This window comes from Trichechus manatus, unplaced genomic scaffold (assembly GCF_000243295.1).
Source record: "Trichechus manatus latirostris isolate Lorelei unplaced genomic scaffold, TriManLat1.0 scaffold00113, whole genome shotgun sequence".
Lineage (NCBI taxonomy): Eukaryota > Metazoa > Chordata > Mammalia > Sirenia > Trichechidae > Trichechus > Trichechus manatus.
Genome location: NW_004444049.1, coordinates 6229091 through 6252096, shown reverse-complemented (window position 1 = coordinate 6252096; position 23006 = coordinate 6229091). Strand labels below are relative to the sequence as shown.

General features: G+C 43.3%; 1 protein-coding gene across 2 annotated transcripts; it reads right to left on the bottom strand.

Annotated features, from left to right (window-relative positions):
• Positions 1–1081: 1081 nt before the first annotated feature.
• MAJIN (membrane anchored junction protein) lies at positions 1082–21808 on the bottom strand. Of its 2 annotated transcripts, none has more exons than XM_012557654.2 (7): positions 21697–21808; positions 19763–19808; positions 8787–8878; positions 7279–7342; positions 3467–3539; positions 2576–2693; positions 1082–1939 (listed from the first exon to the last, which is right to left on the bottom strand). In XM_012557654.2, the coding sequence occupies exons 1-7, from the start codon at positions 21795–21797 to the stop codon at positions 1894–1896; spliced, it is 540 nt and encodes a 179-aa protein (XP_012413108.1). In that variant the 5' UTR covers positions 21798–21808; the 3' UTR covers positions 1082–1893. The 2 variants fall into 2 exon arrangements, with proteins under 2 accessions (XP_012413108.1, XP_023593990.1); XM_023738222.1 differs by lacking the exons at positions 1082–1939; positions 2576–2693; positions 7279–7342 and adding exons at positions 9202–9233; positions 10082–10207; positions 10388–10463 and having other exon boundaries at positions 3408–3539.
• Between the last annotated feature and the right edge of the window lie 1198 nt (positions 21809–23006).

Below are 23006 nucleotides of genomic sequence, written 5' to 3'. Positions count from 1 at the left end.
ACTCCAGAAAGAGTCCAGAGCTGTCAATCCCAGTAAATCCGATTGTTTTGTCTGGCTCCTGTGTCACAGGTGAGGGAACTAAGGCTCAGAGAAGGGAAGTTACTAAAAGTCACACAGCTATTTAGTGTCAGGGCTGATTTCCAATACAGATGTCCTGCCGTTCATCTGTGGTGCTAAATTACGCTAGGGGCAAGGATGCGGAAAATTGGGAAAAGCTCCCTGGTGAGCAGAAGCTAGAGGGGCAGGGAGGAGCAGAAGTCCTGGGGAGCCTGTGGTGACTCTGGGCTACTGCCTCCCTGACCTGCTCAGAAGGGGCAGAGCCTGCCAGAGGTGGAAGGCACTTCAGAGTCCACCAACTCCCACTCTGTCACGTTCCAGGTGAGAAAGCAAGATCCAGCGAGGAAAGCGACTTCCCCAAGGCTTCACGTAAGCTGGTCAGGGTCAAGGTGGGCGCTCCGCCTGCCTGATTGTGGAGCTGTGCCTTCCAGCAGCTTTGTAAAGCAGGCCGTGTTTGGGTCAACGGGGCAAAGAATGTCAGCAGCATTTGGGAGGAGTTGGTGTTCCCACGAGGAGCCCTGGTGGCACAGTGGTTAAGCGCTTGGCTGCTAACTGAAAGGTGGGCGGTTCGAACCCACCAGCCACTCTGCTGGAGCAATGGATTTGGTTTGGGGTTGATGTTCCCATTGTCCCTAATCCTCAAATCCTCACCCCCACGGACCTCCCCACAGTCCTGTGTCCCCACATGCTGCAGCCCACCTCTTTTCCCCACCAAAGGGAAAGGCCCCAGATCTAGGGGCTCAGAGTGGCCTCAGAACCTGCCCACAGCCTCCCACTCATCCTGGGATCCCGCCAGCATCCTGACGGCTCCCAGCTCAGTTTACAGACTTCTGGTGATAAGGGCTCCTCACCTCACAAGGTAGCCCATCCTGATACCGCACATCTCTCACAATTAAAGTCACTCCTATGTTAATGAGACAACCCAGAAAAGGAGGGTGAGAATGGTCGCGCAACCAAAGACTGTGATCGCTGTCACTGGATTGTACATGGAGAAACTGGTGAACTGGTGCAGGTTTTGCTGTATGTGTTCGCAAAAACAACAAAAGAATGTTTTTTTAAAAAGTGATTCCATTTTTCTGAGCTAAAATTGGTTCTCCTAAATTTCCATCTCGTTTTGGTTCTCTGTGGCCACACGAGTCTAATCTGCCTGTCCCAGATGAGCCCCCCAGTTACATGAAGACAAAGCTCAGATGTCCTGGTCTTCTCCAGAAGCTGGACCCTAAACTGCTTTCCAGTGCTGTCAAACAGCCTGAGGGATAGGTGGGAAGCATTTTACCTACTGAGAGGGGTCACTCTGGGGTCACTTTGGGGTGAAGTGAGGCAGGGATGGATTTCTCAAGGGTCAGCAGGGCTCAGGACAGTGAGTCTTGCAAGACCCCATTCCCCTCCCCTCAGCGGGGAAGTCTACAGTAGGAGGTCAGGGACTGGCCCTGCCCACCCCGGGAGACCTAGAAGAGGCTTCCTGCCGAGGTTCCCTGTATCTTCAGGGGTGAATTTGCTCTCTCTTACTCTTTCTACTTCACTAAATTCAATCAATAACTCTTCATAAATAATTTAATGTCATCAGGATCCTAAGTGCAGGAGACAAAAGACTTAAACTAGCCCTCATGGCAGTAAAATTCCCAGACTAGAGCGTTTTTTAAAGTTCTGTTCTTTCTTCCGTGTTTTAAATTGGGAAAAACACTGATGGTAAAGGGGCAAAGGACAGGACAACCCCACAGGAGGACTCGGCTGTTGGGGCCTCGTCCTCCATGACTGGTTGTCCTCAGAAGGGGTGGAGTTGGAGGGGCACCAGCTTGCTAGGTGGCCCTCTGTCCACGGCTGCATTTGGAAGGCTCACTGGCTGTTCCTTCGGAAGAAATAGCTGAACGGGAAGACAGTGCTGCAGGAAGGAGAGCAGAGTTAAGTTGAGGCTCTACGAGGCCTCCTTCCCTTCTCCCCAGTTCCCAGTAGTGCTTCATTAGCTGGGGCTTTTTTGCTCTGGGGAACCACTGAATGGAAATTCAAGTCTGGAACAGCATTTGAAAAGGTACCCAAATTAGATTAAACTCAGGAGGGGGAGATAAAAAGCAGAACTGCACAGGAATGGCTGAGCTCTAGATAGACAAAGAGATTCGCTAACTGCTCTCTGCAAAGAGGACTCTGAAGACACAACCTAGATCCAGAGGGAAGAATGGAAACATTTTGGCAACCAAATCCTCCAAATGGCCCACATGCAATATGAATGGTCTCTGTTCAAGCAAGCTTAGGGAATCCCGTGTTCCAGGCCCATGCGGGGCACTTTGGGGTGGGGGTGTGTTGTGAAAAAAATTCCTAAGACACAGTCTTCACTAAAGTCACCATTAGGGCCCTTGCTGCCAACTTCCTTTCTGATGTCCATCTTGGACAGGACACAGAAACCTCTGTGGGTAATCTGCTTTCTTCTCTATTATAAGTTCCCTAAGAGACTCAATGAGGCAAGTCCTGAAGCTAGAGCCTCCCGGACCTCTGTCTGATATAGGAAAGAAGTCTGTCCTACCTTAGAAACCCAAAGAAGCCAGTGGTCCCCAGCTCTGTGGGTCCTTTAGGTGGAGGCAGATTGTTCTGCTGCAGTGACGGAGTCATCTGCCCTGCCAGGCTGTCCCCCCACTTAGGACCTGCAAGGAAGACACTCAGGCAGAGAAAAGGTGTTAGTCTGCGGGCTGCTTAAACCTGAGTAGTAGGGACGGGCGCCAAGGGCAGCCTCACACCAGCGCCTGTCTGGGGCCAGGTGAATTGTTGGTTCTGACCTTCCCAATTGCATCTCAGATCAGGAAGTTGCTATTCTGACCTCAGAGAATTTTCAGTCAGGCCCTTGAGATTTTTACATAGCTCAAGAACATTGTGGCTGGCACGTCTTCACATGGAATAGCAATTTGTTGAAGAACTCACTTTCTTATATCCCTGCTTCTGCGGTAACTGCAGTCCATACTGAATCCTCATGCTGGGTAAAACATCAGGAAGCTGGAAGGGCAACACCTCACTACGCAGTCCCAGCCCTTGCAGACCATCCATCTGTACTTTCAACGAACACTAATGCCCGAGGACTTCCCAGAGATGACTCTCCAACAAGACAGAAAAGTCAGACACATCCCTCCCAACTCTCTCTGTAAAACTCCCACCCTACTCGGAAATAGTCTCAAACTGTGGGCGCGCCAGTCTCACTATCAGAGGCAGAGGCGGGCCACGCACTGCCACTTTCACTCCTTCTGGAAGCTGGGGGCTTTTATGACTCTAGGGCAGGCCCCCTGACTGCAGCAAGGCCACAGGCACCTCCATGGCACTGAGCGTGCTCAGACTCAAGAGCTCTGTGCTGCTCTGCTTCACCAGGCACCAAAAGGGGACAGGGTAATTATTAAGGGAAAATGAATAGGAATTTCCTAGAACCTACCCTGTTCCTGGACATCAGTGACATCAAATGCTGGGGTCTCCTGCTGTTCCTGCTGGGTTTTTCCTTCCATGTTCTGAAAAAAGAAGACCAAGAAAAGTCTTAAACTTTACTCCCAGACGACTTGGTGGTTTGAGAGCTACATGCTGGTGAACTGACTTGACGTCCGCACCGGGGCCTGGCTTTAGACAGCCCAGGCGGGCTCTACATTTCCTGCTGTAGGGCTCTTCTTTCTCCCCTTCAGCTTCCTAACCACTGTCCCTCCCAAACCATGAGATCTAAGGGCCAAGAACTAACAAAGTTGGGCTTAAGTCACCATTCCATGTTACTGAGTACCTACTATTGCCAAGGAGAGAATATTGAGGTTTCAGAAATCAGGAGATAAAGGAAAATAACCTTACCTTGGAGAATGTATAATCTATGGGGTAAAAGTGACACATAAACTAAATATTACAAGACAGTGTGATAAGACTATGATACAGGTTTACACAAAGTGCTGTGGGAGCTGAGGAGGCAATTAATACAGCAGGTGTGGTTAGGGAAGGGTGGCTTCATAAGGGACGCGATATTTAAATGGGGCCTACACAGATGAATGGGGCTTTGCCATAATGGGGGTGAGGAGAGGATCAGTGTGACAGGGCATTCTAGACAGGGACATGACATACAAGGCACAATGCCACTAAAGAATACAATCAACACAGCCAGAGTCAGGGGCAGCAGCAACAGGACTATGGCGTACGAAGCCAGCACAATGCAGTGCAATCTCATTATTTCTCCTCGTGCTACTGCTTGATGCAGCTCCCTTTGTACTTTGAATGGGACATCCTACAACCCGCTTCCAAGCTCAGAACATTCTCCAGTGAACACCCTGATAGAAACATGGGTCATGGATTTTCTTTGGGAATCTGCCAGCTGGCCACTCCCCTCATGCAGCCAGAACCTGAGTGCCCAACTACCCAGCAGCCCTGGGGAGTTTTTTGAGATGTTTTGCTGGGAATTCTATAGCAAGGGGCCATAGACTGTCAAGGTGGGTCTGGGAGGTACAGGCATAGCAAGCCCCCAGGAAGTAGTCCTCATCATAAGCGAAAGCTGCAGGCCAGAAGGGCAGATAGTTCTGAGGTGAGCTTCTCCACAAACCTCTCAAGTCAGACCACACACGCAGCCACCCAAGTCATACTCCTATAAAAATGAAAGGGAACTCTGGGGAGGAAGAAGACCACCTCTTACCTTTCTAGGCAGGGTAGAGATGGGATTTAGAGGGGCCTAGTCCAGCTCTGGTTTCTAGCTTGAGGGAGTGATTCCTACAAATTTAATGAAACTCTGGTTTGGGTCTTAAATCTTGCTGCCAAGAGTGGCCCTATAAAAGCATCTACTGAGGTTAGCAGTGGGAACCAGGAAGGCAAAGGCCCTAGGACAGAGGTGTGGCTACCTCCCAGGGAAAACTGCCCACACAAGATATTTTAGCTTTTATGCTATACTGAAATCTTGAGAGAGGATTTCTCAGGCAAAGTCACGAGAGGAAAATAGCCCCTGAAATAAGGCTGAGGGGACCATCTGGAAAACCACCCCGATACAAAGTTGTCCTCTGCAGGTTCCCGGCCAGATCTGCCTAGAAGTGAGTTGAAGCAGAGGTGGGTGGCCAAAGGGCTATGTGCATGACAGTCTATTCCACTTCTGGGCCATCTGTATGCTCTCCCCATTTTTTATCCTCCCATAGGCTGGATCTCTAAGCCTGGGACCTGAAATACCAGAGGGCATGGTTCTGCCCTTGCTTCCCGTTCTCCCCCCAGCACCTCTTATGAAAGAGACCTAATCAGATACGTGTTGTATTCTAAGCTTTCCCTGCGCAAGCTCCTAATGTGTTCAGACGTGCATGAGCCACGCTGACTGTGATCCTACACTCAAACTTCCCCCAAAGGGCAAAAAAAATATTAAGCAATGGACCACAGGAGCAAATTCAATTTTTCCAGCTCAAGTGACTTACACTGAGAGTCACTGTGATCGCTTTAATTTAGGAGAAATCCGCTCTTTGGGAACAGGGTCTACAATGGAGACCGTCTTTGGGCTTTGAGTCAAAATCAATAAACATGTTCCTTTTGGTTGGGCTGCATTTTGCTCAGAGTTTTTTCTAAATCTAGTATCAAGTTGAAAAGGTAATTATGTTGAGTAAGAATCTGTGGGCACTGCTCTTGAGGGAGATGATGTGTCAAACTAAGAATAGGAAGGTACGAAGGATTGAGAGTGAGGAAAATGTTCCTTCAATAGTAATTATCTTGGTTGTATAAAGCGTCTTTGTTCTCCGGAGCTTCGTGTACTCCATCCGTACTTTTCATTTCGTCTTTTTACCTCTCTAAAAGTGGGAGACAGGACAGGGCAATCAGCTGCCTAAAATCACTCAGTGGGTCAGCTGGCCAAGCCACGACTGGAACCCTGGAACTCTCCCCCTGCCCATAGAGCCAGCGGTCTAAGTCCCTAAGGGTGCACTGTTCTCCCAACTAAAGAGTAAGCTCCTGGGAAGAAGATATCAGGTCAAACATAGGTTTGTGTGTGCCTCAGCACCCAACACAGGGCCTTGCAGAAAGGAGACAGAGTAATCTTTTAAAAATGAAAATCACTTCACTCCTCTACTTCAAAATGTTTTAGTCAATTCCTCTGATCTTCTAGGTCAAGTTTAAATTCCTTAGCATGGCCATGCTGACCGCTCCAGTAATATTTGTTAGCACTGTACCCTGAGCTCCAGGTGACTGGCTTGCAGTCACCAAAACCATCACATTCACACTCTCTTGCCCCTTGGCCTTAGCTCTTTAAGCTACTCTGAGTTATTCTGGAAACTCTTCCCTCACACCACTTGGTCAGGGTGAGGTTCTCCTTGGTACCTTTGTTCCCTTTATGATTCCGTCTATCCCTGCATGTATCACATCTCTCTGTAATGATCTGCCCAGCCTTTACACTGTTGCAGCCTTTAGGGTAGAGCATGACATCCCCAGCACTTGGCACATAGTAGATATTCAATAAAAGTTTGTTGAATGAATGTATGTGTAAATGTTTGCTCAATAATTTATCACTTTAATGGGTCCCGCAAAGGGGAGTGAGGTGAGTTGCCAGTGTTGGGATAGTAGGGTCAGAGCTACTTTGGAGAGATCAGAGAGAGGCCAGAAAAAAAAAAAAAAAAGAAGGATCCATAAGCCATGAATAACAGCTGACAGCTATTTGGAGAGAAGAAGAAAAGAAAATGAGCACTATGTTAGAGACTTTTATGAAAAAGAAGCCCTTAAATGGAGGAATAGCAGATATGTGAATATCTAAGTGGGGAAGAGACCCCATAGATGAAATCAAATGCCACTTGGGGCTAGTCTGCCACCACTCTAGTGATTACATTTTCTTTCTTACCAGTCTCCTGTGCTTATACATGCCCATTTCATTGGTACAAACTAGACATTCCTAGACTAGACCTCAGTGGAGATGAAGGCAAAATGGTTTCTAGACAGAAAATTCTATACTAGATCCCATCTCAATTCAATACAGACCTATTCTCTTATCTCGACTGCAGAGTACAAGCAGCAGCTTTTTCAGCAGAGTAGCAGAGAGGATCTTTTAACAAAAGAATTCATCGATGTGTATACTACACAGCCACTTTTGGGATGAGCCGTGGCAAAGGTGGAATAGTTGAATGATATTCTGCAGCCAGTGAAACCTGAGAACGAGTTCAGTCAATTCAATCTGCACTCAGGACCAAGATGTGCTGGTAAAAGGAATCCCAACTTGTAAGAGAGCAGCAACTGCCAAGAACTTAGAAACTTCCATTTGGTGCTTACCCTCATGGTTTCCATAGGGGGCTTCTTTTTGCTGGGGCCTTGGCTGGAAGTTCCCACCTTAGAACTGAGATGGGGGGAAAAAGAACAGGAAATGTTATTGGCAGCAGCAACACCACCACATTCACACAAACGTGGCCCAAATGAATATTTCAGCAGGTTGGCTATTTTTATACCACTCCTGGCCTGCAGAATACACAGTGTGGCCAAATTCTCTTTGGGTGCTGCTTTAATTCACAGTAAAATTCCAATTTGAGACACTCAGGGACCTGAAGGTTGAGGAAGGGAAAATGTGAGTGACAGCAAGCACCAGGTTTTGAAGTACTTGATTGTGCCTCAGAACCCAGAGAAAGGGAAGATCTGAGGCCTCATCTCCATGGAAAATTCTGTCATGCAGACTAGAGCAAAGCTTCACACCTCCAAGTGCCCTCACATTCCACTCGGCTTCCACTCTCACTGACACATGCATGTGGAGGGTCCAGGGCTTAGCTCACTCATGGTCTGCCCTCACTGCTACATCTAAGGCCCACACAGGCCCAGGAAAAAGAGCAGCTGCTCTCTGTGAACCTGGGGTGAATGCACTTTGGGCCTGGGAGCAAACCACATCTTGGATCACAGCAGCAGCTCTCAGGGATGCTACTGGAAACAACTGAATTGTCTTCTTGACTCATCTGTTCCTGACAGAATCAAAAGGAGAATGCAAGTAACTTCCACAATAGCAACCTCAACATGTTAGGGATGCGCTCGACATTCCTCCAATAGTGTGGCACCTCACTCAATAACTGATAGACACCCTCTTGCAAACATTTACGTTTGACCCCAGACTACCTCTTAAGGCAGAACTCCAGAAGCTTACTGATCACCGGGTAAAACAGAACTCTATTTTATTTATTCTCACTCTTTTGAGGGTTTCCCCATGTTGTTTGTAATATTCTGGGACTACATAAATTTGTGCCTTCTGATAGTATCACATCTCACATATTCTGGACACGTTATCAGGAGGGACCAGCCCCTGGAGAAGGCCATCATGCTTGGTGAAGTAGAGGGTCAGTGAAAAAGAGGAAGATCCTTAACGAGATGGACTGACACGGTGGCGCAACAACGGGCTCAAACAAGCAACGATTGTGAGGATGGCGCAAGACCAGGCAGTGTTTCGTTCTGTTGTACACAGGGTCGCTATGAGTTGGAACTGACTCGACACACCTAACAACAATAACAACAACCATAGTAGGTGTTCATTGAACATGCCAGGAATTCAGCTGTACAGATCTGATTGTATTTCCTCTCAGCCTTCATCCTGAGGAATCCTGCTTTGCTGAAGAAGGACTGTGTTCAAATTATATTGCAAATATCAACTAGCTTCCTTTCCTGAGTCCACCCATGGAAATAGGCAGGTACCAGTGAAGCTCTGAGAGCGAAACTGACTGGCCCAAGGGCAGAACAACCAGCAGGAGTAGCTGGCAAAGCCTAACCAGGATGCAGGATTTCGCCTCTTTCCCAATACCACTGACCTGTCCGGCCCTGACTTCCTGGGGGAGCTGGGCACTTCCGTGTGTCTTCGTTTCCTCATCATGGTTTCTGCTGATTTCTTCTCAGCTAATACCTTCAGAGAGAAACCAGACTCCTGTGACGCCTCCTTTTCTAAAGCTGCTCACAGCTCATGAGGGCAAAGTGAAGAGAACTCCCCATCTTTAAATTGCCAAAGTCAACTTTTAACACCAGCTTTGCAAGTAAGGAGAGACATTCTGTTAGACACACAGTCTCAGAAATCTAGCCAAGGGGACAGTTGGTCTCATGTCTACAATTCTGAATGGATCTGGGCAGCAACCAAGGGGCAAAGTCAGAGGAGGAGACATAAACAAGGCTTTTTGTACAACAGGAGGTAATAAAGGCAATTTTCGTTTTGTACAGAAAAGGCAAACTTACCAATCCAAGAGGACTGTCATTTACTGGTTTACCTGCAACAGGAAGTTTGAGTATCTTAATGGGTCAAGACTCTGTTTCACCTGGATTTCTGGCCACTACTTATTCTCTGAACTGGCCCTGGACAAACTGCCCTGTGTGCCTTTCTCCCTTCTGGGTACTTTTTCTCCTAGAATGTCTCCTAGAGAAGACAATGTCTTCATACTCTCTTCCCTGTTTCAGAACTATCGTCATCTATAAGCTGAAAAGGGTCTGATTCACACTAAGCTCTAACAATATGCCACTGAAAAGGGGGATTATCCCTACCACCAAAGGAAAAAAGTAGAACTTCATGCATTAGTGACAAATGAATTGGAGAGGCATTTTAAGGCAAAGCCTTTTTCAAATCAAACTGGTAGGTGTCCACTTGTTCCTCTATGAGTAAAAACAGCCATGGCTCAAGGAGATTTAAAATAAGGAGATATCTGTAAGATGCCACTAAGGTGAAGGTCACTGAATACTCTAAAATGGGAGGAAGTATTTATATAATAGTTATCTTTTGCTGAGTTATTGCTTTGGTCAGACTTTGTACTTTTTATCTACCAGTACTTATATACTTAATCCTTTTAACAACTCAGTGAGATAGGTACTATTCTTCTTCTTCACCATTTTACAAAGGAGGCACAAAAAGATTATTTATCTAAGGTCATACAGCTCTTAAGTGATAAAGGCACCATGATTTTCATGAGACAGTCTGGCTTACAGCACATGATCTTGCCCTCTATACTGTGCAGGGTTGGGGCCCAGTTTGGCCAACCATTTTGTTGTACTCAGCTTGCACGGCTAACCCACAGACAACCTTCCACCTTTTCTTCTCTACCACCCACCACTTTCATCTACTTACCAGGTGACGAGTTTTCATGAAACCATTTCATCTCCACATACAGAGTGAAAACAAATGGGTAGGGGGCCAAGACAATTTCCCCATGTTTGAATTTCAGGTGGGAAACTCTCTCCCATTTGCTTTTATCTGGAAAATGGTGCTAAGGAGTGAGAAAAGAAGCAAGTACTCATCTGTGAGTACCATTTTAGGGATGAGAAGCCCTCTCCTTTCCCTGACTTACCCTTCCAACTGCCCACTGTTTTGCTGCTTCCATTTGAATCTACAGTGCGAGCTGTAGCTCATTTCCAGCCAGGAAAGAAAGGATACAGGGAAATACAATGAAGTGTTCTGTAGTGAATGGCTGCAGATTGTCCAAGTTTCCCAAGACCACACGAATAGAATCCTGAAAAAAAAAATTGAAATGACTATTTAATAGTGCCTAGTCTCAGCCCATCTTTCCATTTCTTCCTGTTATTGCTCTTTACATACCCTGTATTTTATTAAAACTCAATTATTTGCTCTTCCCTGAACATGCCTTCCGCTTCTCCATTTCTATGCTTTTGCATAGGCTATTTCCTCTGCCTGAAATGCCCTTTCCACCCATGACCACATGTCCAAATCTTATCTGTCCTTTAAGGCACAGTTCAAAGCCATCTTCTCCAGAAAGCTTTCCCTGATTCTCCAAGTTGTAATTAACTGTATTTTCAAACTTTACAGTAGTTAGCTTCTGGCCTTTACTACACTCCTTGTGTTTTATTTTCCTTACTGGGTGTAAAAATGGCAGCATGGAGTCGGACCTCCTTTAACTTCACAAGAGGGAAGAATCACCACCAATATCAGCTCAAGGCTGATTCCTACGAGGTGGAGGTCAAACATACCTCCACCCTCCAACCTTTTAACCAATTCTGATACCAGCCATCCTTCCCGTGGCACTCTACTTCTCTGCTGGGTTCGATAATTCATTGGAATGGGCACACAGAATTCACAGACCATACTCACAGTTATGGAGTTTATTAGGGAAATAAGAGGGTCAGCGAAAAAGAGGAAGACCCTAAACAAGACGGACTGACACAGTGGCTGCAACAATTGGCTCAAGCATTACAAAGATTGTGAGGATGGCACAGGACCAGGCAGTGTTTCGTTCTGTCGTACACAGGGTCGCTATGAGTAGGAACCGACTCGACGGCACCTAACAACAACAATAACAAACAGGTTACAACTCAGGATTGGGATCAGGAAGCATGTAGGCAAAATCTCCCTTCTTCAATGCAGGACGGTCCCCTCTGTCTCCTCTCCGTCGTTTAGGACTCCTCTCAGCCTCCTGAGGACAGGCTCCTCCTGGCCCCCTCAGGACAGGCTCCCTCTCTTGGCCCTCGGCCTGGCTCTCTGGCCTCTGCCCTGTTTGGGCAAGTGTTACAGAGCTCTTCAGCTCCGCCAGTAAGTGCTGTGAGGCACCCCACTCCACCTGTAAGCCTTGGTCCGAAGGTGCTAAGCTCTCTCACTCTGGGGTTGGCAAATCTAGATCCGCAGACAAGTGCCCAGAGGCACCCCACTCTGCCACGGAGCCTCCCGCCCAAAGGCACTCAGCTCTCTTGCTCCATGGGTCGGCTTGCCTGTTGTAGCCACCTTGCTCTGTAGGCCGGGAAGCCCACCACGCCATCTTGTGTGGGTGTCCTGGTTCTGCCACCATTGTTTCTCTGTCACTGCTTCTCACCTTCTTGAGCCATCTCTGGTGTTACAGCTCTGTCTCCTGGGTCTAGGAGATTCTCAGTGCAGGGACCCCAGGTCCAAAGGATGCACTCTGCTCCCGGCTCTTCTTCTTGGTGGTAGTGAGGTCCCCTCTCTTGCCTCTGGGATGGTTCATTTTAAGCCTAGTGGCATGTCAAAAATGACCAATCTCCTCGTTAGGGTGCCGTACACTCTTATTTGCATTAGCAGTAAGTTGTCTAATCCTGTTGGGGGACCACACATACCTTATTTGCATAGTCCTACCAAACCATTTTGTGGGACTTAGAAGACCACGCGTGGCTAGAAGGGCCATATTAAGTAATTCACTGCACCACACTAGGAGATCTCCTTGAGGTAGAATATATACCTGATTTACCTTAGCATCCTTTCTATGGTGTCTGCCATAGTGGATGACGTATAGCAGGTCCTCAATAAATATATACTGAGCAAATGAATAATACTGGTGTTTACTGGTATACAGTCATTTGCTTTTGCCTTAAGTCAAACTTCTTCTTCCACTGTTTTAAAATCTTAACTGCTTAGTTCCTAATTAACCACTGCTTATTGTTGTTGTTATTAGTTGCCATCAAGTTGGCTTTGACTTATGGCAACCTTGTGTATAACAGAATGAAATGGTGCCCATTCCTGTACCATATCCATGGGCATTGGTAAGTTTGAAGGCATTGTTGCAGCTATTGTATCAGTATGTCTCATTGATGGTTGCCTTCATTCTCAGTGGCCCTCTACTTTACCAAACATGATGTCCTTTTCTAGCAACTGGTCTTTCCTGATGACATGTCTAAAGTAAGCAAGTCAAAGTCTCACCATCCTTGCTTCAAAGGAACATCCTGCTTCTATTTCTTCTAAGACTGATTTGTTCACTCTTTTGGCAGTCCATGGTATATTCAGTATTCTTCACAGTTTGAACGTATCAGTTTTTCTTCTGTCTTCCTTTTTCATTATCCAGTTTTCGCATGCATATGAGGCGACTGAAAACACCATGGCTTGGGTCAGGCGCACCTTAGTCATCAAGCTGATGTCTTTGATTTTTAAAATTTTAAAGACGTCTTTTGCAGAAGATTTGCCCAGACAAGATGTTGCTTGATTTCTTGACTGCTGCATCCATGGACATTGATTATTGATCCAAGTAGGATGAAATCATTGACAACTTCAATTTCTTCTCCATTCATCATGATATCGTTTATAGATACAGTTGTAAGGATTTTCGGTTTCTTCAAGTTCAGGTATAATCCATACTGAAAGCAAGGTGGTATCCTTTTACCTTATTCAATCTGTATGCTGAACAAATAATTCGAGAAACTGGACTAGACAAAGAAGGACACGGCATCAGAATTGGAGGAAAACTCATAAACAACCTGTGATACGCAGCTGACACAACCCTGCTTGCCAAAAATGAACATGACTTGAAGCAATTACTGATGAAGGTCAAAGATGCTTGTTAGTCTATACTAACTGAATAATTTGGTATCATAAAAAGACTACTGATTTCTATGGAAAAAATCTGAATTCAGTCTCAGTTTTGTCATTTCGCCTCTCTAAGCCTCATTTCCCTCATGTTTAATCTCACAGAAGGCAGAAATTCTGTCTCATTTATCTTTGTATTCTCTGTCTTAGCTTAGGGTCTGACTTATAACAGCTAATATTTATTGAGTAATTACTATGGAAAATGCCATTTTTTTCTTTTTAAAAAATTGCCATAAAATATACATAACATAAAATTTACCATTTTAACCATTTTTAAGCGTATGATTCAATGGCGTTGAGTATATTCACAATGTTGTGTAACCATTGCCACTATCTATTTGCAAGACATTTTCATCACCCCAAACAGAAACTCTGTACTCACTGATCAATATCCCACTTCCCCTTCCCCCCAGCCCCTCATAACCACTATTCTACTTTCTGTCTGTATGAATTTGCCTACTCCAAATACCTCATATAAGTGGAATCATAAGGTACTTGTCCTTTTGTTTCTGGGCTTATTTCACTTAGCATTATGTTTTCAAGACTCATCCATGTTGTAACACATATCAGAATTTAATTCCTTTTTATGGATGAATACTATTCCACTGGGGGGAGGAAATATATATACACCACATTTTGTCTATCCATTTATCTGTTGATGGACACTTGGGTTTTTCCTACATTTTGCCTAATGTGAATACTACTACTGTGAACATTGGTGAACAAGTGTCTGAGTCCCTGTTTTCAGTTCTGTGGGATACATACCTAGGAGCAGAATTGTTGGATCACACGGTAATTCTATGTTCAACTTTTCGAAGAACCACCAGACTGTTCTCCACAGCAACTGTACCATCTCATATTTCCACCGGCAGTGCACGAGGGTTCCAATTTCTCTACATTCTCACCAACACTTGTTATTTTTCTTTTTTTTATATTAGCTATCCTAATGGGGGTGAAGTGGTAGCCCACTGTGGTTATGATTTGCATTTCCCTAGTGACTAATGATGTTGAACATCTTTTCATGGGCTTATCGGCCATTCGTATATCTTCTTTGGAGAAATATCTATCAAGTCCTTTGCCATTTTTAAAGCTGGGTTATTTGCTTTTTTGTTGTTGAGCTGTAGGAGTTCTTTATATATTCTGGGTATTAATCCCTTATCAGATACAAGATTTGCAAATATTTTTCTCTATTCTGTGGGTTGTCTTTTCATTCTCTTGATAGTGTTCGGTGAAGCACAAACATTTTTAATTTTGATGATGTCCAATTTATCTATTTTTTCCTTTTATTGCCTGTGCTTTTGGTGCCATACTTAAGAAATTACTGCCCAATCCAGGGTCATGAAGATTTTCACCTAATTTTCCTCTAAGAATTTTATGTTTTTGCTCTTAGATTTATGTCTTTGATCTACTTTGAGTTGATTTTTGTATATGGTATAAAGTAAGTATCTAACTTCATTCTTTTGCGTGTGTTCTTGTCGTTAGGTGTTGTCAAGTCAGTTCCAACTCATAGCGACCCTATGTACAACAGAATGAAACACTGCCCGGTCCTGCGCCATCCTCACAATCATGTTTGAGCCCGTTGTTGCAGCCACTGTGTCACTCCATCTTGTTGAGGGTCTTCCTCTTTTTCACCAACCCTCTACTTTACCAAGCATGATGTCCTTCTCCAGGGACTGATCCCTCCTGATAACATGTCCAAAGTATGTGTGATGTAGTCCTGCCACCCTTGCTTCTAAGGAGCATTCTGGTTGTACTTCTTCCAGGACAGATTTGTTCATTCTTTTGGCAGTCCGTGGTATATTCAATATTCTTTGCCAACACCACAATTCAAAGGCGTCAATTCTTTTTTTGGTCTTCCTTGTTCATTGCCCAGCTTTTGCATGCATATGAGGCGACCGAAACACCATGGCTTGGGTCCAGCACACCTTAGTCCGTAAGGTGACATCTTTGCTTTTTAACACTTTGTTGTTGTTAGGTGCTGTCAAGTTGGTTCTGTCTCATAGCAAACCCACAGGACAGAGCAGAATTGCCCCGTAGGGTTTCCAAGGAGTGGCTGGTGGATTCGAACTGTCGATCTTTTGGTTAGCAGCTGTAGCTCTTAACCACTGTGCCACCAGGGCTCCTTTAACACTTTAAAGAGGTCTTTTGCATTAGATTTGCCCAGTGCAATGCATCTTTTGATTTCTTAACTGCTGCTTCCATGGGTATTGACTGTGGATCCAAGTAAAATGAAATCCTTGACAACTGCAATCTTTTCTCCGTTTATCATGATGTTGTTTATTGGTCCAGTTGTGAGTATTTTTGTTCTCTTTATATTGAAGTGTAATCCATACTGAAGGCTGTGGTCTTTGATTTTCATCAGTAAGTGCTTTAAGTCCTCTTCACTTTCAGCAAGCAAGGCTGTGTCATCTGCAAAACGCAAGTTGTTAATGAGTCTTCCTCCAATCCTGATGTCGAGTTCTTCTTCATATAGTCCAGTTTCTTGGATTATTTGCTTAGCATACAAATTAAGTATGGAGAAAAGATACAACCCTGACACACACTTTTCCTGACTTTAAACCACACAGTATCGCCTTGTTCTGTTCGAATGACTGTCTCTTGATCTATGTACAGGTTCCTCAAGAGCACAATTAAGTGTTCTGGAATTGACATTCGTCACAATGTTATCCATAATTTGTTATGATCCACACAGTCTGATGCCTTTCCATAGTCAATAAAACACAGGTAAACATCTTTCTGGTATTCTCTGCTTTTAGCCAGGATCCATCTGACATCAGCAATGATATCCCTGTCCTCTTCTGAATCTGGCTTGAATTTCTGGCAGTTCCCTTTGATGTACTGCTGCAGCTGCTTTTGAATGATCTTCAGCAAAATTTTACTTGCGTGTGATAGTAATGATATTGTTCGATAATTTCTGCATTTGGTTGGATCACCTTTCTTGGTAATAGGCATAAATATGGATCTCTTCTAGTCAGTTAGGCAGGTAGCTGGTCTTCCAAATTTCTTGGCATAGATGAGTGAGCACTTCCAGCGCTGCATCCATTTGTTGAAACATCTCAGTTGGTATTCCGTCAATTCCTGGAGCCTTGTTTTTCGCCAGTGCCTTCAGTGCAGCTTGAACTTCTTCCTTCAGTACCATTGGTTCCTGATCATATGCTACCTCCTGAAATGGTTAAACATCAACCAATTCTCTTTGGTATAGTGACTCTGTGTATTCTTTCCATCTTCATTTTGATGCTGCCTGCATCGTTTAATATTTTCCCCATAGAATCTTTCAATATTGCCAGCTCGAGGCTTGAATTTTTTCTTCAGTTCTTTCAACTTGAGAAATGCCAAGCGTGTTCTTCCCTTTTGGTTTTCTATCTCCAGGTCTTTGCACATGTCATTATAATACTTTACTTTGTCTTCTTGAGCTGCCCTTTGAAATCTTCTGTTCAGCTCTGTTACTGCATCATTTCTTCCATTTGCTTTAGCTAGTCAACGTTTAAGAGCAGGTTTCAGAGTCTCTTTTGATATCTATTTTGGTCTTTTCTTTCCTTCCTCTCTTTTTAATGACCTCTTGCTTTCTTCATGTATGATGTCATTCCACAACTCATTTGGTCTTTGGTCATTAGTATTCAACGCGTCAAATCTATTCTTGAGATGGTCTTTAAATTTAGGTGGGATATACTCAAGGTTGTACTTTGGCTCTCATGGGCTTGCTCTAATTTTCTTCAGCTTCAACTTGAACTTGCATATGAGCCTTGTTCTGACTGATGATATTGAGCTTCTGTATAGTCTCTCTCCACAGATGTAGTAGATTTGATTCTTGTGTATTCCATCTGGCAAGGTCCACGTGTATAGTCACCGTTTATGCTGTTGTAAAAAGGTATTTGCAATGAAGAAGTTGTTGGTCTTGCAAAATTCTATCAGGCAATCTCCGGCATCGTTTCTATCACCAAGGCCATATTTTCCAACTACTGATCCCTCTTCTTTGTTTCCAACTTTCCCATTCCAATTACCAGGAATTATCAATGCATCCTGATTGCACATTTGATCCATTTCAGACTGCAGAAGTTGGTAAAAATCTTCAGTTTCTTCATCTTTGGCCTTAGTGGTTGGTGTGTAATTTGAATAATAGTCATATTAATTGGTCTTCCTTGTAGGCGTGCGTATATTATCCTATCATTGACAGCGCTGTAATTCAGAATAGATCTTGAAATGTTCTTTTTGACGATAATGCAATGCCATTCCTCTTCAAGTTGTCATTCCTGGCACAGTAGGCCATAGTTGTTATGGATTGAATTGTGTCCCCCCCAAAATATCTGTCAACTGGGCTGGGTCATTCAGTATTGTATGATTGTCCAACATTTTGTCATCTGATGTGATTTCCCTATGTGTTGTATATTCTATCACTATGATGTAATAAGATGGATTAGTGGTAGTTATACTGATGAGATCTACAAGATTAAATAGTGTCTTAAGCCAATCTCTTTTGAGACATAAAAGAGAGAAGTGAGCAGAGAGATGGGGGGACCTTATACCACCAAGAAAGCAGTGCTGGGACCAGACTGTGTCCTTTGGACCTGAGGTTCCTGTGCTGAGATGCTCCCAGACCAAGGGAAGACTGATAACAAGGACCTTCCTTCAGAGCCAACAGAGAGAGAAAGCCTTCCCCTGGAGCTGATGTCTTGAATTTGGACTTGTAGCCTGCTAGACTATGAGAGAATAAATTTCTCTTTGTTAAATCCATCCACTTGTGATATTTCTGTTATAGCAGCACTGGATGACTAAGACAATAATAGACCAAACAACTGCTTTTGCATGTGGATATCCAGTTTTGCCAGTACCATTTGTTGGAAGACTGTCTTTCTCCCACTGAACGGTGTTCGCATCCTTGTCAAAAATCAACTGATCTATTTTTATACATACTAATTAATTTAAAACCCACAAAACCCCCATGAGATTAGGTGCTTCTATTATCCCCACTTGACAGATGAGGAAATTAACTCAAAGAGAGGTTAAATAACTTATTCAAAGTTACATAGCTAGTAATGGTAGAGTCAAGATATGAATCCAGGCAGTGGGGTTTCAGAGCTTGCATTCAACTACTAGCATACTGTTTCTCAATAAATGTTCTCTAAATGAATGAAAGAGAATGATAACATCTGCTTCAAAACTATTGAGAGTAAGAGAGAGCACATATAAAAAGCACTTTGAAAACTTTAATATGATAAATAAATGTATAAAAATGCTCTCTAGCTACCATTTATCGAGCACCTACTATGGGGCTGGCATTGCACACATCAATTTCTAATCCTCACCACAATCTTAAGAACAGGCATTACTTATTAGCCTTATTACTGACAGGTAAGGCAACAGATTCAGAGAGGGTAAGCAACTTCCCCAACATCACACTGTGAATGGTAGAACTAGAATTTAAATCCAGGTCTGAATGGCTCTAAAGTGCATACTCTCTCTACTCTACGAAGCTGCCTTGAGCTTTTCTCTGCCCAAATTAACCGAAGCAAAGTAAAATAAATTCTGCTCTACTCACATTTAAAATAAGGAGAAAAATTTCATGGTCCTACATTAAAATAATTGTTATTTAAATGATGCCCCGAAGTCTTGCAAGATCCTAATGTATCTTTTGATACTTAGACAAAGAGTCATAGACTATGACTCAAATTTCTGGTTTAGTAGAGTTTTGTGTTTAAGTATATTTAATTGCATTCTAATTCTCTGAAATGTGGCAGCATATGTCTTTGTAAATCATATCCATAAATCACTGAGTTGTGGAGTTTGAAGATAAATTAGTGTAAACCTCTCATTTTACAAATGAGGAAATTAAGATCCAAAGAGAGAAATGATTTGTCAAAGGTCACACAGTTAATTAATGGCTAAGCCAGGAATGGAATCCAGGGCCACTGCCTAGAACTCTAACTCCTCGACCAGGGCTTTCACCAATTTACAAAGCTACCCACCTGCTCAGTTTTCTCTCTGTGTGAGGACATAAAGCTAGAGGAGCTGGGTAGAAAAGGAATAAAAATGAAGTGGGAATAATGTAACTGCAAATGTTTCCAATTAAAACGAAGACACAGCAGCCTTGTCTGTGTGTTTACAGTTGAGTTTCCTGGACGTCAAATACCAGGCAGTGGTTGGGATGGTAAGGTTTCCCAGAGCCCTACAGGGTACAGTCCTCTGGAAGCAACCTCTGTGCCAGCTGCCACAAAAGAGAACTGCAGATGGCTGGGAACTCTGGTGGAAACAAAATAACTCTCAGCCTCAAAGGTGCTGACACTTCAACTAGGAGGACTGAGAAAGGTTACAGGCTTTCAGTTTTCCTGGAAAAACAGTAAGGCTGCTTTGCAGAGGAAACATGGCAGGAAGAAGCCAAGTAATTGAGTAGCGGTTGTGACACAGTTTGTAGGAAATAATTAAAACCTGGACAAGGACACATCCTCAGCATAAAGAGTAACTTCCCCAGAATTTGTCTGCATTTTTCCCTACCTCCAGCTCCCGGACGATGACTTCCTTATTTTCTATCTCTTCCCCTCTAGAAGGTAAAAAGACAAGAAGTAAGTAAGCAAAGAAGGAAAGCTCTGGAGAAAGTAGACTCTAGCAGAGCAAAAATGACCTTTCCAGTGAGCTAAAGAAACATGACATAAACAACAATTGGGTGTGCTGACCTAGTGCTCATGGGGAAGAAGTAATCACCTCATGGTGTGGTCTGAGCACTGGTACAAGGATGGATCAAAACATCTTCTCCATTAACCTGCCAAGAACTAAAATTCCCACTGTGAAAGTTAATAATTTTTTAGACCAGTTATACTCAGTGTGTGGACTGTGGACCCCTAGGAGTCCTCAAGACCCTTTCAAGGGGTCTCCAAGGGCAAAACTATTTTCATAATAATACTAAAATGTTATTTGTCTTTTTTACTAAGCTGACATTTGTATCCATAATGCAAAAGCCATGGTGGGCAAAACTATTGGTGCCTTAGCACAAATCTAGGCAGTTGCACTAAAATGTACCAGCCTCCATTATCATCTTTACTGCCACACAGGAAAAAAACAATTCCAGTTTCATTTAATATCCTTGAGAAGGCAGTAACAAATTATTAGTCTTATTAAATCTGAACCCTTGAATGCTTGTCTTTTTAATACATTATGTGATAAAATGGAAAGTATTCATAAAGTACTTCTCCTGCATACTGAGATATGATGGTCGTCTCAAGGAAAAGCACTTGCGCAACTGTTTGCTGCAAACTGACCTAGCTGCCTTTTTCATGGAACGATATCGTACTTGAAGAGTCAGCTGACAGACTAACTATGGTTGTTATTCAGACTTGGGAATTTGACAGACATTTTCTCAAAAATGAACAAAGTGAGCCTGTCACTTGAAGGAAAACAACTGACGGTATTTGTTGCCAATGATAAATTTTCAATTTTCAAGCAAAAATTTGAATTTTGGAAAACTTCTATCCACCACTGTGAGCTTGACAACTTTCAAATACTTAATGTCTTTTCTGACAAGGATGGTAGTGATATTAACAAATGCGATTTTTTTAATAATGTATAATGAAATGTGTCAACATTTGGATGATCTGCATAACTCAGTGAATCAATATTTTCCAAATGGCCAATGAAATGCTTAATGGTACAAAATCTTCCTTGGTAAAAGAGGCATTCAAAGAACAAAACAGACTAACGGATTTTAGTGTTGTCATGTTAAAGAAGTTCATTGATGTAATTTCAGATTTCACATTGTAACTAACCTTAAAAAACTACTACTTAAAAAAACCCAAAAAACAGCTAACACTTGGGGAGTGTTGATGTAGTGTCAAAGAAGAATATGCACAATGACCTGAGAAGGCCATTAAAACCTTTCCCAACTACAAATCTGTGTGAGCCTGGACTTTCTTCATATACTTCAATCCAAAAAAAAAAAAAAACCACTCACAACAGACTGAAGGCAGAAGTAGATATGATAATTTACTGTATCAGTCTTCTGTTAAGCCAGACATTAATGAGAACTGCAAAAGTGTAAAATGACGTCAATCTTCTCATTATTTGTTTTGTTTTGGACAATATAGCAATTTTTAATAAAAGACATTATTTGTTAACATTTAATGCATGTATTATTTTAAATTAATATAGTATTTTTAATTTTTATAGGATAAATATTGGGGTCCAATAATTTTAAGAGTTCAAAGAGGCCCTGCAACCAGAAAAAATTGAGAACCACTGCTCTAAAGGTATGCCATTCCTAATTTAGAAACTTGTATGGATAATAAATATACTAAACACAAAATACCTGGGGAAAAGAGTCCTACAAGGTGCTAGTTCAGCCAGTCTCTTGGACTGGGCAAAGGCAGGGAAGGAATGACCTGCAGCATTGCACTAACCTGTGCTTGCAGAGGATACTCTTCTAGTTTTAAAATTACCTGATGCTGTTGCCATATCTGATTTTGAATTTATACACATTGGGTCCTGCATGAAGAAACCTCGTCTCCGGGAACGGGTAGGTGAAAGGTTTTAAACTCATTGCTTCTAAACGATAGCCTAAATAAAGTAGAAATATCAGCAAATTACTGAAAAGGTAAAGGAAAGAGGACCTGCCCAATCTGTAGATCTCTTCATCAGTAAAAAGTCCAACACTAAGCACCACTGTCTGTGTCCCAGGCTCAGTTCTGTACGAACCACCTGGACCATTCTGCTACCTGCATGGGGAGGATACATGGCATATTCAGCTGACCTCTATGCCTGAAGTCAGAAGACTTGAGTTCAAGTTTTCTCTTTTACTTATGGCCTGTGCTTATCACTTCTCTTCTATGAGACTAGTGATACTAACATCTGCCCTGATGACTTACAGGGTCTCTCTGGGGATTAAATATGTATCTCCCAATTTTCTCTTGAATCTATTCTCCCCCCTCACCTCCACTTTCCCTAGAACCTAGTAAGGGTGAAGAAGGCTCGAGTCAAATAATGAGAATCCAAAACATGCACCAATAAGAGGCACAATTAGAAGGACCTCTGCTGTTAATTTTAGATGAAGTTAAAGGGTTAGCACAACTCCCAGCCACAGCCAATGCAGCAAATGTTTCCCAGTGATGCCAAAGACTGCCTTATCTTCCCTACCTCTCAACTGCTCTTTCTCTCCACTACTTGTGAGGCTACCCTGTGTCCCAAGAGTGCCTAGGCCCCTAGCACTTACTAGTTTCACTTTTCCCATTTCAGAATCTCTGCCCACTTACAGGCCCCTCTGGGGGAAACTCAGGAAAAGGGAGCAATGGAAAAGGGCGGATGGCATGCCTCTTCTCCTCCAAGAGGGCATCTGGCATGCACTCAGAGGTTAAGAATCAAGCATGCTGTGATTTTCTAAGTCACTAAGACTTTCCTCAATGAGATGGACTGACACAGTGGCTGCAACAATGGGTTCAGGTATTAACAATGATTGTGAGGATGGCGCAGGACTGGGCAGTGTTTTGTTCTGTTGTACCTAGGGTTGCTATGAGCTGGAACCGACTCAATGGCACCTAACAACAACAGGACTTCCCTGTGCCTCTCTTTGTTTCTTCCTATGGAAGTTTAAATAGTAAATAATTTAAAAAAGAGGTCCAGAGTTCCTGAGGATCAGAACTTCCTATATATAAGATTAATTTCAGAGGCAGTGGAGATAGAGTAGAATGGGCACAAAGTAAGAATCTGAGTTTGAATCTCAACTCCAGTGTCCTTAGTTTCTTTGAATCTTGGT